General features: G+C 38.2%; 2 protein-coding genes across 2 annotated transcripts in view; both read left to right on the top strand.

Annotated features, from left to right (window-relative positions):
• Positions 1-7,865, top strand: part of LOC143459982 (dihydropyrimidine dehydrogenase [NADP(+)]-like) — a 31,922-nt gene extending 24,057 nt beyond the window's left edge. Inside the window, exons 11-21 of the mRNA XM_076957310.1 lie at positions 1,783-1,967; positions 2,082-2,297; positions 2,519-2,683; positions 3,929-3,997; positions 4,587-4,791; positions 4,938-5,057; positions 5,155-5,297; positions 5,417-5,596; positions 5,765-5,905; positions 6,885-6,993; positions 7,142-7,865. Of these exons, the coding sequence (XP_076813425.1) occupies positions 1,783-1,967; positions 2,082-2,297; positions 2,519-2,683; positions 3,929-3,997; positions 4,587-4,791; positions 4,938-5,057; positions 5,155-5,297; positions 5,417-5,596; positions 5,765-5,905; positions 6,885-6,993; positions 7,142-7,350 (1,742 nt within the window). The 3' untranslated portion in view covers positions 7,351-7,865. The remainder of the gene's footprint in view (positions 1-1,782; positions 1,968-2,081; positions 2,298-2,518; positions 2,684-3,928; positions 3,998-4,586; positions 4,792-4,937; positions 5,058-5,154; positions 5,298-5,416; positions 5,597-5,764; positions 5,906-6,884; positions 6,994-7,141) is intronic.
• A 424-nt stretch (positions 7,866-8,289) lies between these two features.
• LOC143459821 (cilia- and flagella-associated protein 68-like) lies at positions 8,290-10,421 on the top strand. The gene is made up of 4 exons (XM_076957111.1): positions 8,290-8,410; positions 9,124-9,293; positions 9,451-9,556; positions 9,786-10,421. Exons 1-4 carry the CDS (start codon positions 8,353-8,355, stop codon positions 9,938-9,940), a joined length of 489 nt encoding a protein of 162 aa, XP_076813226.1. The 5' UTR covers positions 8,290-8,352; the 3' UTR covers positions 9,941-10,421.
• The last annotated feature ends 3,607 nt before the right edge of the window (positions 10,422-14,028 follow it).

Genomic DNA, 14,028 nt, shown 5'->3' with positions numbered 1-14,028 from the left:
GGTGCGTAACCAAACAGAACTGGCTTTTGTTGTTCATTTTCAACGTTCCTCTGTCGCAAAGGGCGCGACGTTCTTTTCAGACATACTGTCTAGTGCGGGTCTGCTTGGGCGTTAAACGTATGTGTTGTTAAGTGGCTGAGAGATTAAAAATTTAGCTTTCTGGTAATCCATATCCTGCTAGTGGTAGTGGTAGGTTCATCTTGGCAAGTTATTTATTTCAGGTATGTAATCTGCATAAATTTAAATGCTTTCAGTTCATTTTTTGGAAGAAAGGATCAGCCATAATCTATTGTGTAAAGCGTTGTATATCGTTGTTATAGACTACGGTACCTTCAGTCGGAATAATTTTCGTACATCCTGAAGCTGTAGTGCTGTGGTGAGATTCTTCGTAAGCTTTATTTGCAGTTGAATGGTGTCGAAGACAATGAGGTAGAGAAGTGAGATAAAATACGATGATCTAACATTAAAATCGTGCAAAGTCGCTATAATATGCCACTAAAATTCAAATGACTTATCCAGTCTTAGCATTTAATAAAGAGTCAGGACAGCTAACTATCTGAGGCTAGAGTAACAAGTGGGTTATATCTTCTGCGATATTGTAATTAGTCCCATTTAAAACATCGTTTTAAATGGCCACCCACGTCAATGTCAAGAAATCGATATACTGTACGAGTGTACGTGGTTATGTTCCACGTCCACCACATCAAGGATAAATGATCATTTGGTCTAAGGAAATTAAACCTGATAACATAACATTACCCGGCGTGTTTCGCATCTGAACTTAACGTAAACGTGAATTAATAACCGTAATCGTTTTCGCAATACACACACTTACTTTTCATACATAGCTGTAGAGGCTTTTTTCCAGCAAATTAAAAACTCTTAGTATCGCAGGTACTTAGGAAGAAACTATCCTCGTTTGAAACTTTTGCTGTTTTTTATCATTTTCCCACTTGAAAACAACTCTAGGTCTGTTCTTAGTTAACTTTTATTTAGAACTAGCGTCATGTTTTCGCAAGTTAGTAAACTCCAGACAAAAATTTTGAAATAAAAATTGTGCCAGCACTTAAAAAGGAAACTTAAAGCTGAGTTACCAGAACCAGAAGCTTTGACCGAGAGTTTCTTGTTAAAAATGAGTGTACGGTAGACATAGTTTTCGTTTTGCGAAATAACATAGTAGTCGCTGTTCTGGGCAATGTCAAGGGTTGCAACTGTAAGGTATATTTAGTTTTTGCGCCAAATGGTACCGCTTATTCATATCTCTTCGTCAATGAAGCATGAAATCGCACCTATACAAATTTGTTCACACACGGGATTTCAGATTTAGCTGGCACAGCGTCCCCTCTTTTTTTGTGCAAGCTCATACTTACCTTGGCTATTATCTGTTTCGTAAGGTCGTCAGGGCTCAAATTACTAGCTTACTATTTAAACTTGGAAACAGACATTCCGTCTCGCCACTGCAGGGTGAACCGCCTTGACTTCAGTCGTCTTTATACATTGCATTGTGTGGTTGTCCTTTGTATTCGTATTTGCTTTTTCTTTGGCTTTATAGTCCTCAGGCGTTGAAAAGTATTTCATTAGAGTTTGATCTCGTATGATCTGTGCGTATATTTGATGCTCAAATATACTCTTTATTAGTCTATTAGAAATGACGTCCATAAGCTCAAAAGTTGTGAAAGATTGCCTTATACAGTATTTGTATTTCATATTTTACCAGGCTGTTAATGTGGTATGGTAAATAATGGCACAAGTGGCTAACTTCACTATATGAATTTACCATAGTAATTGAAGCCTTGAGCCCAATCAAGCTAAATACTTGGGGTTTGCCCGATGTGGACGCAGCCAGTGGACAGTCCAGCGAACCATGGGTCTTTTTGGGCGGCGATGTAGCAGGTGTAGCCAACACCACCGTAGAGTCAGTAAATGATGGAAAAACTGCTGCACATTTCATGCATCGTTACCTACAGGTAATTTCTTACTGGTCGCTCTCAATGACGATTATGACTAAATAATAATGAGCAACAGGCAGTTTGCAATCATTCATCTAATTTTAACTGAATCTTTTTTATGAATCATTTCAGAGCTTAGGCGGCATCGCTATTCCGGATGAACCAGCTCTTCCCAAGTTCTTCTCCCCGATAGATCAAGTGGATGTCAGTGTCGAAATGTGCGGGTTACACTTCCCTAATCCGTTTGGTCTGGCCAGTGCTCCACCGACCACAACAGCAGCCATGATAAGGAGAGGATTCGAGGCAGGGTGGGGGTTTGCCCTCACTAAAACTTACTCGCTGGAGAAGGTAACATTCTTACTTCTACAAACGACAGCTGAGCACATTTGCAAGTAAAATATATCAATGAAAAATAGCACAAGCACGCCTATTCAAGAGTATGCATAGAGATTTATTACAGTAAATATATAACATAACACGTTCAATAAATTACAAAGGTATGTAGTTAACCAGTTAACCTACCAATTAACGTAAAGTTTGTTAAACATGGTCAATCTCATTGATTCCAGGATATTGTAACCAACGTGTCGCCTCGTATTGTCCGTGGCACAACATCTGGACACATCTATGGTCCCGGGATGGGTTCCTTTCTCAATATTGAACTCATCAGCGAGAAGACGTGCGAATATTGGTGCAGGACTGTGACGGAACTGAAGCGTGACTTTCCGGACAAGGTACACAAATTCAGCGTTTTCAGCGCTAAAACTGCTTTCTACCAAAAGCATGCGTTGCGTCATTCTTCTTTACAGTTGACAGACAGGCCAAAGCACGCAGACAATAGAACTTCTATGTAAACGACATATCTTCCGCTGGTAAATGTCAAATCGCAATGTAAAGTTTATCTTTCGATAATAATAAATGAAAAGAACGTGATCAGGTTTCACGTGGTCGCTCCTGGCGGCTCTGGCCAAATGCCTGCGTTCTAAGGTCAAGTCCTTTTCTCACATTGCTTTCCCAAAGCAACTCAGGACATGGTTTCGATAACATGAAACTAGTATATTCTGGAAAGGTGATATTGCCCGTGTTTAGCGGATGGTCTTTGTTTAGCAGCAACATGTGTGGTATGAATGCATGTATGCTGATGGACAAAGGCTTGCCGCTGCCGGGGCCTGTCATCTATTTGTACTTTAGCGCCATCTGCCGAAAGACCCTCTGACTTTTCTACCACAGTTATTTCTGTTACGTAACTCTTTGAAGTTCAAAGCAGGTCAAACGCATTTAGCAGAGTCATTATCTTCCAGGGGATATACTCTTTTTAAATTAATGAAACGTTCTCCTTGTGCTTAACAACCTGATGCGTATTGAGGCCAAGAAGGTTAATGAAGATGAAATGGATGTGTTTGTGGGTTCGCCTGTTGCTGTACAGCTTCATGTGCTGCTTATCATTGACTGAATGCTGTAGAACAAAGGCATGGTCCATACGTCGCACTGTCAGCAAAGAATTCCAAAGATGTTATACGTTGTTTGTTGCTTCTATTCAGGTTTCTTCTGCGTTGGTTGTTATTATTCTTGTATTATTGTCGCTGCGAGTAGCTTTTGTTCAGATGCGATTAAAAATCATCAAATAACTCTACATTTCGTGATGCCTTAATATTTATGCTTTCATGCATGAGTCTCCTTTACGCCGAAAGGTTTCAGGAGTCTGTAAAGTGTTAACTGTGTAGTAGCAACCGCGAGTTGTGGCAACAGTGCAAATGAACTTATGTGAAAGCCAGTAACATTTGATTAAAGTGACAGGCGGTTTGAACGATTCTATCCGGTATGGTATTAGAAATTGAATAAGTCTTTTATACTTTTACTGTTTATTTGTACAATGGGCTTGGCCATCCGGAAAAATTCCCCTCGTCCGATTTCGCACGTGTCACAGATCCGATGATGTCATGCGATTAGAAAAAAAATCTTTTTGCTTTTGATTTCAGATTGTTATCGCGAGCATTATGTGCGGATACAGCGAGGAAGATTGGACGGTGTTGGCCAAGAGAGCAGAGGTACCGTAAAATTCGTATTTTTCTGTACAAGCAAAGCAACCGTGCCCCTTAAAACGAAATTGTCGCACACTGTTGGCTTTCATCAAGGATCTGCCGAAACGAGCTGGGTTATTCCCATGACTCAACGCGTAGTATTCCGAAGTTTAATCGCCACCACAATCTGAAAACATTTTGTGTTTCCATAGCAATATTGCGCGGCTAATACGTTTACTTCAAATCAAGTTGTTTGTTATCAATTTCGAAGTGTTTTGCCTGCCACAGGTTTTAATAACCACCTACCAGTTGAAGGTCTGTTTTCAAAACAAGTCAGACCTTTACCAATTTGCTAAACTCACTGGATGAACAGGTCATTCGCCGTTTAACCTTGAAAATGTGAAAAAAATTTTGATGAAATTGTTAACAATTCTATTAAAACAATGTCTGCATTGTATGTTGGTTGACACACACGCATTCGAAATTGGCGTTGTTATATTACCCACACGTCTGGCTGGATGTTAAATGGCTTCACCATAAAACATTTCCATCAATGGTGACTACCAGCTAACCTGAATCTATGACAGTATAACATTTGATACCTGCTATGTTTCAGGCTTCAAAGGCGGATGCCCTGGAACTCAATCTGTCCTGTCCACACGGTATGGGAGAACGTGGTATGGGGCTGGCCTGTGGACAGAACCCCGAAATGGTCAAAAACATCTCGAAGTGGGTTCGGGCTGCCATAAAAATACCTTTCTTTGCCAAGCTGACCCCTAACGTCACTGATATTGTCGAAATTGCAAAAGCAGCAAAAGAAGGTAGTTAGTGGTATGACTGTCTTTGGTGATGGCTGAACTTGTTTAAGTAACTTTTTTAACATGTTCAATGTTCAAATCTTGTTCATAACCTAATCATGTCCGTTAAACCACATTGAACTGACTTATCTATAATTTTGCTGACGTAGGTGGTGCTGACGGTGTCACAGCCACAAACACCGTATCTGGCCTGATGGGATTAAGGGGAAATACAACGGCGTGGCCTTCAGTTGGAAAAGATCATAAAACAACTTACGGCGGCGTGTCAGGTTTGCAAATAATACTGACATTAAGATACTCTCTCATGCAATACGCAAAAGCACATTTACAGTAATGTACCCTGTACTATGGTATTGTGATATGCAGGTAATGCTATAAGACCAATTGCTCTTCGTGCGGTCTCTGCGATAGCCCGAAAACTTCCTGATTTTCCCATACTAGCTACTGGTGGTATCGATTCAGCAGAAGCAGGTTTGCAATATCTCCACGCTGGCGCTACAATCTTACAGGTAAGGCAATATGGGATTTAAACAAATGGTGTACTTTTTGTTGCATTTGTCTCGTCTGTTTTGTATAGTGCTGAGCGCAATCCAGTGCAGTATGGAAAGGTACGGTGCTCGTTTTTTAGGTTTGCAGCGCCATACAGAACCAGGACTTCACTCTGATAGATGATTACGTCAGTGGCTTGAAGACCTTACTCTATCTGCGCAGCATTGATGCCTTGAACCAATGGGATGGTCAAAGTTGTCCTACGTTACCACACCAGCTTGGAAAGCCAACTCTACGAATTCGGGATTTGGTCGGAAAGGTATCATGTCGGTTACTTGTTGGTTGTTTGAATAGGGAGACAGCTTTTAAGGATACCAATATTCTGTCTTACAATATAATTACTTTTTTTCGTTCGGTATAAAACGTAACACTTTAATAAACGAATTTTGCATGAAACATTTACAATTGTGAAATTTGCGTTTTAAAGGATATGCCAAATTTTGGTCCCTATAAGAAAGAGAGAAAAGAAATCCTTTCGAAAATCAAGAAAGATGAACTTCTTCTGGATGAGAGGAAGGCTCCTCCGAAAGATCGCCCTCTGTACATTCCTACCACCAACGTACCATCGGTAAGTTTGCAGTTAAACAAGTTGAATGAAAAGTCGTAATAGTCATTAACCAATCAACATGGAAGTTGCAATGGTTTTAAAATAGATTTGTTTGTATTATTAAAGCTGTGCAGATCTTTATTCAAAGAACATTACTTTTCAAAAACAAAAATATAAAAGAAGCAGTCAAATAAAGGTTAAAACGGTTTGTCAGATAGACATCAGTTGCTACACCTGCAAACAATAAAAGGCATTCCCATGGGAACATTGCGGTAATATTTCCTGTATAAAATCACAAACGATCTATATTTTGAGTGTACAACACGGCAAAAACTCATCGAGGTCAATATACTTGCCCAATGACTTTTGCTTCTTGCTGTTTTCCCACCACTGGACGACAGCGCAATTGAAGTTTTTCTGTCTGTTTTGAAGCATGTTGCGTTTGGTATATATACGATGGTGTTGCAAATAGCCGCCAAATTCCCACGTTGGACCAAACAGCAATGCAGCCTCGCACCAGAGTTTCCTTGTTGGACTGAAGTGAAATGTGGACGCGCGATTAACAGTTTCTCGTTTTATATAAGTTTGCCGTTTTGACAGGAATTAATTATAAACCTCAGGTTACCGTGATCGTTAATTACAACTCTATCGAAGTCGAATACAAATGGCATTTGTTTAAAATCCGGAACCGCCACGATTTAAATGTAACTCTTGAACCTTCTATTGCATTGGGATCGGTACCTGTCCGCCACTTAACAACTATGTCATCCTAAACTAAATCACTTACGTCGTTAACAAACCGACGTTCATCACACCCCAAATAAGGCGTTCAGAACGGATTACTTCCTCAAAAATTATTATATATCAAGGTGTAATCAAATTTATTTGTGGTATGACGTCTGCCAATATAAAATTAACGTTCTCGTTGACAATGGTATGAATTTTATCGATGTAAATGTCTGATTGTGACTTCAGAATATATCCTCTGTTAATTTTGCAGGTCAGAGAGGTAATCGGCGCGTCCCTGCCCACCATAGGCGCTTATAACGACCTCAATAACAAACAACAAGTGGTCGCCATCATTGATCCGGAAATGTGCATTAACTGCGGTAAGTTTTTCGCCTAAAATTGACATACGGTACATCATACCTCATCTTTCGTCGGTTGCTGTTGATGCGGAATGATCATTGCCTGTTGCTTTACACTTTACAGCTTATTGCTTTATATGAAGATGTGACCTTTTCGTTTCTAATGTAGGAAAATGCTACATGACATGCAACGATTCTGGCTACCAGGCTATTGTGTTTGACCCGGAAACACATCTGCCTACAGTACAGGACACATGCACAGGCTGTACCCTCTGTCTCAGTGTCTGTCCTATCATTGACTGCATCAAAATGGTGGAGAGGAAGAACCCGTACGAACCAAATCGTGGCGTGCCGCTTGCAGTTGCTGCCATTTCCTAAAGGCTTCAAAAAATCCATATAGTTGTAATTGTACATATATGTTGTAATTGCTGTTCATCATACCAACTGTTTGCAAAAAGTTCCATGTAACTGTATAATTCCATATAGCCAAATCATGCAGTTTCATTATTTTCAATTATTGTGGCTGAAACTGCATGCCTGCAACATATCCAAGTTGCTTTGGTATGCGGTCGGTGTTAATTTTGTCTCTTTATTCAACTTGATTTGAGTTCATTCAGTACTTTGTGCTTTGAGCCAACATATCTAATTGTTTTTCATTCCATTATATGTGCTTGGTAAGCAACATCAGATTCCAGTGCTATGCTACTCGTTATTTCTATGAATAGAAACTGAATGAATTTTTTTGTATAGATTTTCACTTATCAACCCCTAAAAAACAATTTTGTCATAATATATAATATACGTGGTAATTCTCATTCCTAATTACGTGTCATGTTATGTAGTAGTAAGAATTTGTCAAAAATTAATCCAGGTTGATTGATTGTTGTTTCCAATTAATAAAAAAAAACAAAAAAAACAAACTAACCGTGTAATGTCTTAGCTAACATTATCTATGATGCTGTAAATATTACGTAAAACTGTTTAATACTTAACTGAGTTAATCTGTTTGTTTGACGGAATACTGGAATTTGGGAAATCATCAGTGCGTCAGAGGGAACTTTTCTTATGAAACGCACATATTTACGTTTTGGCTGGGCGCGGCGTGACCTCATAGTATTTATTTACGAAAATATCAACACAGTCCAGTCATTACGAATGACGTGCAAAAAAGATTCAGATTAAGATAGCATGTGATCAACATCCTAGGCGTTTATCATTTTAGATGGCTATTAGCCCGACGCTTTTATTAAAAACGTAAAATGTATCCGCAAGGTGTCAGGCGCACCACAACAAGTTACTATAACGACGATCACAGCTGCAATTGATAGTTCCGTGCGGGAAGTTTACTGTGTAAATTTATCAGCTTTTGTAAATTAGGCCATGTCTTTGCAGGAAACGCATAGAGATCCTGCTTTTTGCTATGAAGTAAGGGCTTCAGGTGAGTAATCACAAACGCTTACCGCGTTATAATGTACTCATATGATTCCACCAAGTGCAGTTTCACTACAGTAACTAGGCTATCAAAGAGCTTTCCAGGGTTTGTTGTGATATCTATGAAATACAGTTGAAACTGGATAAATTAAACTTGATATTCAACCAGATCTATTTACTAAATCACTAACAACTTAATTACGCTAAGCAAAGGTATTTTGCATTATTTTATGGCTGATTATATCAGTCATTTTTAACTAAAACCAAAACCGTATGGTGTATTTTCTGATTCACAGTGCGACACGGTAAATGGATTGTAATAACAGTAGGTTAAATAATTAATTATCGGACTTCTCAGTTGGTTGCAAGATAATTTTGTTTACCGGCACCTCAAGCAACGCTTAATTCATCACGTACGCGAGGCATTTTCCAGTAAAATTTTGAGCTACAAAACAGACGATCCAAAAAACATTTGCTAGGACATCAACCCTTTAGTCATAACCTAACCGTAAAATGCGAAAACATAAACACATAGAAATTTTAAGTGACAAAGAAGTGACAACCGGAGGCAGTCACCAGGGTTGTGCGGCTTAAAAACACCGGTATCAAACTATGACCAATCCTAAGGGTAACGTACAGTGCCACAATCTGCCTTGCGTTATGCGTTGCCAAAATATCTTCATTCAGAAACACATCTCATTGTTTACGTTTTCGCTTTAGGACTTGCTGAGGTGTGGACGCATACCCACGATCAACTAAAATTCACACAATTTGGCTGGAGATGCAGTAATAAAGAAAGTGGCTACGGTAAGCAGACGCTGATCGGAAACTGGAATGAGGAAAGATACAACATCCACTGCGCACTGGAGGAAAAGCCGCTTCCATCCCAGGTTTGAAAAAAATTCATTAAGTAGGAAGCTAAACCGATTAACTGACTTCAAATTAAACGCGTGACGTAATAAATTAATTAAACAAAATTCCACTCTTACGATAAAAAAACATTACTTTTTGAAAACTATGTTTTGTTTTATAATTTATGTCATTTAGCACGCTCACTATTTTGAAAGTACGTCATCCAATGACTACAGCAAGAATCAAAAACCAGTTGGAATCGATGATTCTTCAAAAAAACTAGAACTGAAAAATTTGGCAGGTAGCTGCGTAGCATATGTTTCCACGCAGACAAGCTAATAGCTATAGTAAACAGGATTCTCCAAAAAGATTGAATGACAAATGTCCCAGGTTATTAAAACAGGGTCGTGTACACGTGAACAGGAACGAGCGTGATTTTACTTACTGTAAAGAAAGTTTGAACGGATCGACTGTTAAGATACATTCATATGGTGGCAAACTAATCCACTTACCTATGTCTCTAAACACAGGTAAAGAGGCGACATCCTTTCCTGGACATCAGCCGGAACTAGACCACAATTCAATAAAAGAAATATACAATTCCTTCATGACAAGTTCGCGAACTGCTTATGTTCATCCTAACGTGCGCAAGACTCCACAAGGGGTGACCCCGTCTGTAAACTAAACGTTTTCACTTTGTATTGTAAAATTTTCAGTATATTGCTTTTTGATTTTCCAGATGCACTTGTTCGTTCACTGTGATTTAAGATCTAAATGTTATTAACCTTTGCATCACACGTTTAAGCGTGCTCCGTTTGACAAAATTCAAGCCATTTTACTGCTTTAAAAAGACATCGGTGATTTTAAGATTTGTTTAGAACATTTTGCCAAACTGATAAAAGAGATTAACATTTGAAAACAAAACTGCCTCCAATTCTGCTTAATTGTAGTATATATGTTTATCTAACTAAATTGTAAATAAATGCTTTAGCAAAGGTAACACCAAAGATTGCCCAACAAAAGTTACAGTAGGTCTATTGTAATTTAGGCTACTATGTTGCTCTATAAATAAATTCTTTACGTTTTTTGCTTTAGCACCATGAAGTCAAACTCAAAAATACAAAATAATAAAATATGAACGCTGTACTGTGCTTCGTAATGCCCGATATCAGAGTATTCCATAAATTAGAGCAAAGCTATAAAAGTCGCTTAAATTGTTATAGTACGATCAGGAGAAGCCTTGCTGGCGATTTTTGGCTGCTTCAGTGCCCAAACGTGTTTCCGGCAGACAAGGTGGGACGCGACAAAGGTATAATATAAACTGGCTTACCTGAAAAAACAACCAGTCATATACACGTTTCCTAAGGTGGTACAAACGACCTTTGTTGTAAAACATTGCTATCATCAACAGTAAGTTTGATATCTGCATGATAATACATAACCTAAGGGTCAAAGCCGTTGGCCAGAGTTAGTAATACCTATATTTGGCGGTCGCATAGAACAACGAGAATGGTGTTGCAAGATAAATGTATCAAGGCAATTTTTGTTATGAACTATATTTTTGACGTTCCTCCATTTACGTATAGTGGAAATGATAAAGATTGTTGCTCCCAAAGTGATTTAGAGTATTTTGTAATTCTGACGTTTTGTGACAAATGCGACACATTCTTACGTTTGGGATGAGAACATTTTGATTTGTGACAAAAACAAACAGTAAGTTCTGATAAAACTGATTATATTGTTTGTTTTATTGACGTTTCAAAATTCATGGGGATGACTTTTAAGAATAAAGTAAGATTTAAGTTCTCTGGCATTTTGAAGCCTTTGCTGCTGTCGATAAGATCGCAGCTGGTTTACCAAGAACGATTAGCGCCTGAAGGCAAAGCACATTTACTAGTTTGTTGCAACTATAAAGCAATGCCCAATTCTGCAGGGGAAAGTAAAACTTCTCAAAGCTAGCAAATCCTGCAACTTCTGGCAAGTTTTCATGTCAGAGGAAATCATTTTCTCAGTGCTTTATATATGTTTTGTCAATAGATCTTCCGTTCATTATAGCCTAAATATTGCATGTTGTTCAACTGCTTTACGATCTAATATAAATGTATAGCATGTGTATCATATGCTTGTATAAATGATTGACATTTGTCCCTATCAACAGCACACCTTCATAATAAATATCAAAACATCTTATGTCGTGATCTAGATAAGAAACTTCTTGTAATATTTTGGTTGCCTAAAGTAAGAAGCCTAGGAGTGAACTAAGCTATTTACGTTCCAGTGTAGCCTAGGCTGACCATACCCATTTTTGGGCATCAAAGTACTCTTTTCAATAAATCCCTCCTTGACATAATTGCACTGCACGTTGTTTTAAGTAAGCAGGACTTTAGCACAAACATGGTGACAACCTTGTTGTCTTTTGCCTTGACAATGCTGACGAGGCAAAAGACTAAACATACGTACTCCGTGATAATGGAGATGTTGTTCCGGTAAATGCGCGTGCAAACGTTAAAGGATAATCGTTTTAATCTGTGGTGTGCCTCATTTGGTGGTAGTTATAAGTCAAGTGACAGCATATGCAAATTAGTTTTAGGATAAAATTATATCATGGATAGACACGATACAAATCTTTCCAGCAAAAAATTAGGCCTTAATTTTCTAATCTTCTGTCGCACCAGATTTAAGAGACGCCAGGGGTAACATTCCACATCGTCAAAATGTTCTCATAATAACCGGCAATGATATGGTCTTGTATCTTCATTTTATGCCTAGGCCTCAGGGTATATTCTTCAGTAAATCTCAAATGCAAACTACCAAATAGTTAGCGACACATACTTACAAAATTTGGAGCGTTGCAATAAAATAAAACGAAACCGATATGATTAACACATATAATAAACACCTTAAAAAAAAGGAGTGGCGTATTATTAAATGTGTAAAAAAGAAAACTAAAACTTGTCGCCAGACTTTTGAACTAACCGGAGCCAGGTACTTAAACAGGTTTGTTTGACGATACTGAATTCTTTTTACTAATGTGGTACACTATTGAGTATTCGTTGCGCTGCCTTGTAACCACTAACAACTTTTTGCCAGCAAAGTATAGCGTAAAATGGAAGATAAATAATATTTCGAAATATCAGATGGTGATCTTTTAACATAGGCTGCAAACTTGTACCATTCACCGTACTAATTGCACACACCCAGCACAGCACCTAACATATAGCAATTTGTCAAGTACTTCACGGAGAATCGTTATTTTGTTTGGCATTTGAAAGCATATCTTAGCCTCAAAGTGCGGCTGGAATGAATTCGCCATACAGAGAATGGCTTCTCATTTGTTTATACAGGTCAAACTCATTAGGGTTCACCCCGCAATAGACCTCATTATTTTTAAATGAACAATAATGATTGTTCGCGAATAAAAATTGCTGGTTTTATTACTTAATTTTAGCATGTATCAGTTATAATTTGACAAAGCGTTTTCAAGTGCGTTTTCCGGTATGATGACCGTTTATAGTCACGAAATTTAAACTTGAGTTTAAATTACCCACATAACATTCCACAAAAGAAAAAATGACCACACTGGCAGACACATGTCGTGCAAATTATGAAGTTTTCTCATCTAAAAGACTTGGGGCCAATTTAAATTTTCTCATGAAGGTTAATAAAATTCTGATGTGAAAAAATTTAATGATAAGATGGTTTATAGGAAATCTTAATTGTTGAATAGAGGCGTCGTTGGATTGTCTACAACGAAGCGTTCAAAATATTTTAAGTGGAAAATATTCGTACAGGGCATGAACAACAGTTTTAGGCATTGAAGACAATTTACATGCGTAAACAAATCGTACCCCTGCCAGTCGCTTGCAACATCATCATGATGATCTTGGTGACTGTTATGCAACTACAAGCAACAACCGATAAAGTACAGATTAGATCCAGTGTTGATTTCTTCAGTTTTACGTGATTATGTTTTTCTCTAATGTCGAGCGCAAAATAAACTTTCAAAAAGTCAAACACGTATGAAAAAATTTAACTGTTTGTAGCCTCGGAGGCAAATACACTGAATGCCAGAAGCAACTTACTCTACCGTGATTCACATGCTACGTTATGCAGTTGGTGCTGGATAAGGGTCTAAACTCACGCTGATACAAAACTTTTACACGTCCATGACCATGGTAACTTGTTATTGGTCTTATAAAACCCGTTATGATCAACTCTAAACTTTAAATACTTTTGGGTGACGTAACCTTGGCAGCTGAGTTAAGCGAAGCGTGGCAATGACGTCAAAAATAAGATGATATGCCAGATAAAAGGTTCACGATTCGCCTTAATTGCCGAGAAGGGCAATCAACCGATTAATACATTGGGTGTGTTCTGAACCGTGGTAAACAAACCTTTTTATACAGTGAAAAGTTTGATAACATCTATCTAATCTTGGATACTCCCCAGTAAATTAGAGAAAAGTGTCCGTCCGGCGGAAGAATTAACAAACCGTTATGGATGTAATTTTTGATGTGATTTGTCCGCAAATGAGGCCAGCCCAATCGTTTGACGCCAAACCACCGGTCTTGCGGTTTCAATTTGTCATGGTTCTCGTAAATATGCCATGCTCAATGGCAGGTCTTTCATGGCCTTACGGCAACTGTTACAATTAATCCAGCAATTATTGTTAATCGCCACCATGAAATACAAGTCATTGTGTTTAATTTTGTTTAAACTTTCTTTGAAACTTCCATGATATCCAGGCTCAATCAGGAATATTAAATCCTATAT

The sequence above is a fragment of the Clavelina lepadiformis genome, chromosome 5, assembly GCF_947623445.1.
Source record: "Clavelina lepadiformis chromosome 5, kaClaLepa1.1, whole genome shotgun sequence".
Lineage (NCBI taxonomy): Eukaryota > Metazoa > Chordata > Ascidiacea > Aplousobranchia > Clavelinidae > Clavelina > Clavelina lepadiformis.
This window is presented reverse-complemented; position numbering and strand designations above follow the sequence as displayed.

Bases quoted from the DNA above. Each gene is read 5' to 3' on its own strand.
- LOC143459821 (XM_076957111.1), top strand. From the start codon at position 8,353: ATGTCTTTGCAGGAAACGCATAGAGATCCTGCTTTTTGCTATGAAGTA. The intron at 8,411-9,123 runs GTGAGTAATCAC...TTTTCGCTTTAG, and splicing joins CTATGAAGTAAGGGCTTCAG to GACTTGCTGAGGTGTGGACG. The intron at 9,557-9,785 runs GTAGCTGCGTAG...CTCTAAACACAG, and splicing joins AGAACTGAAAAATTTGGCAG to GTAAAGAGGCGACATCCTTT.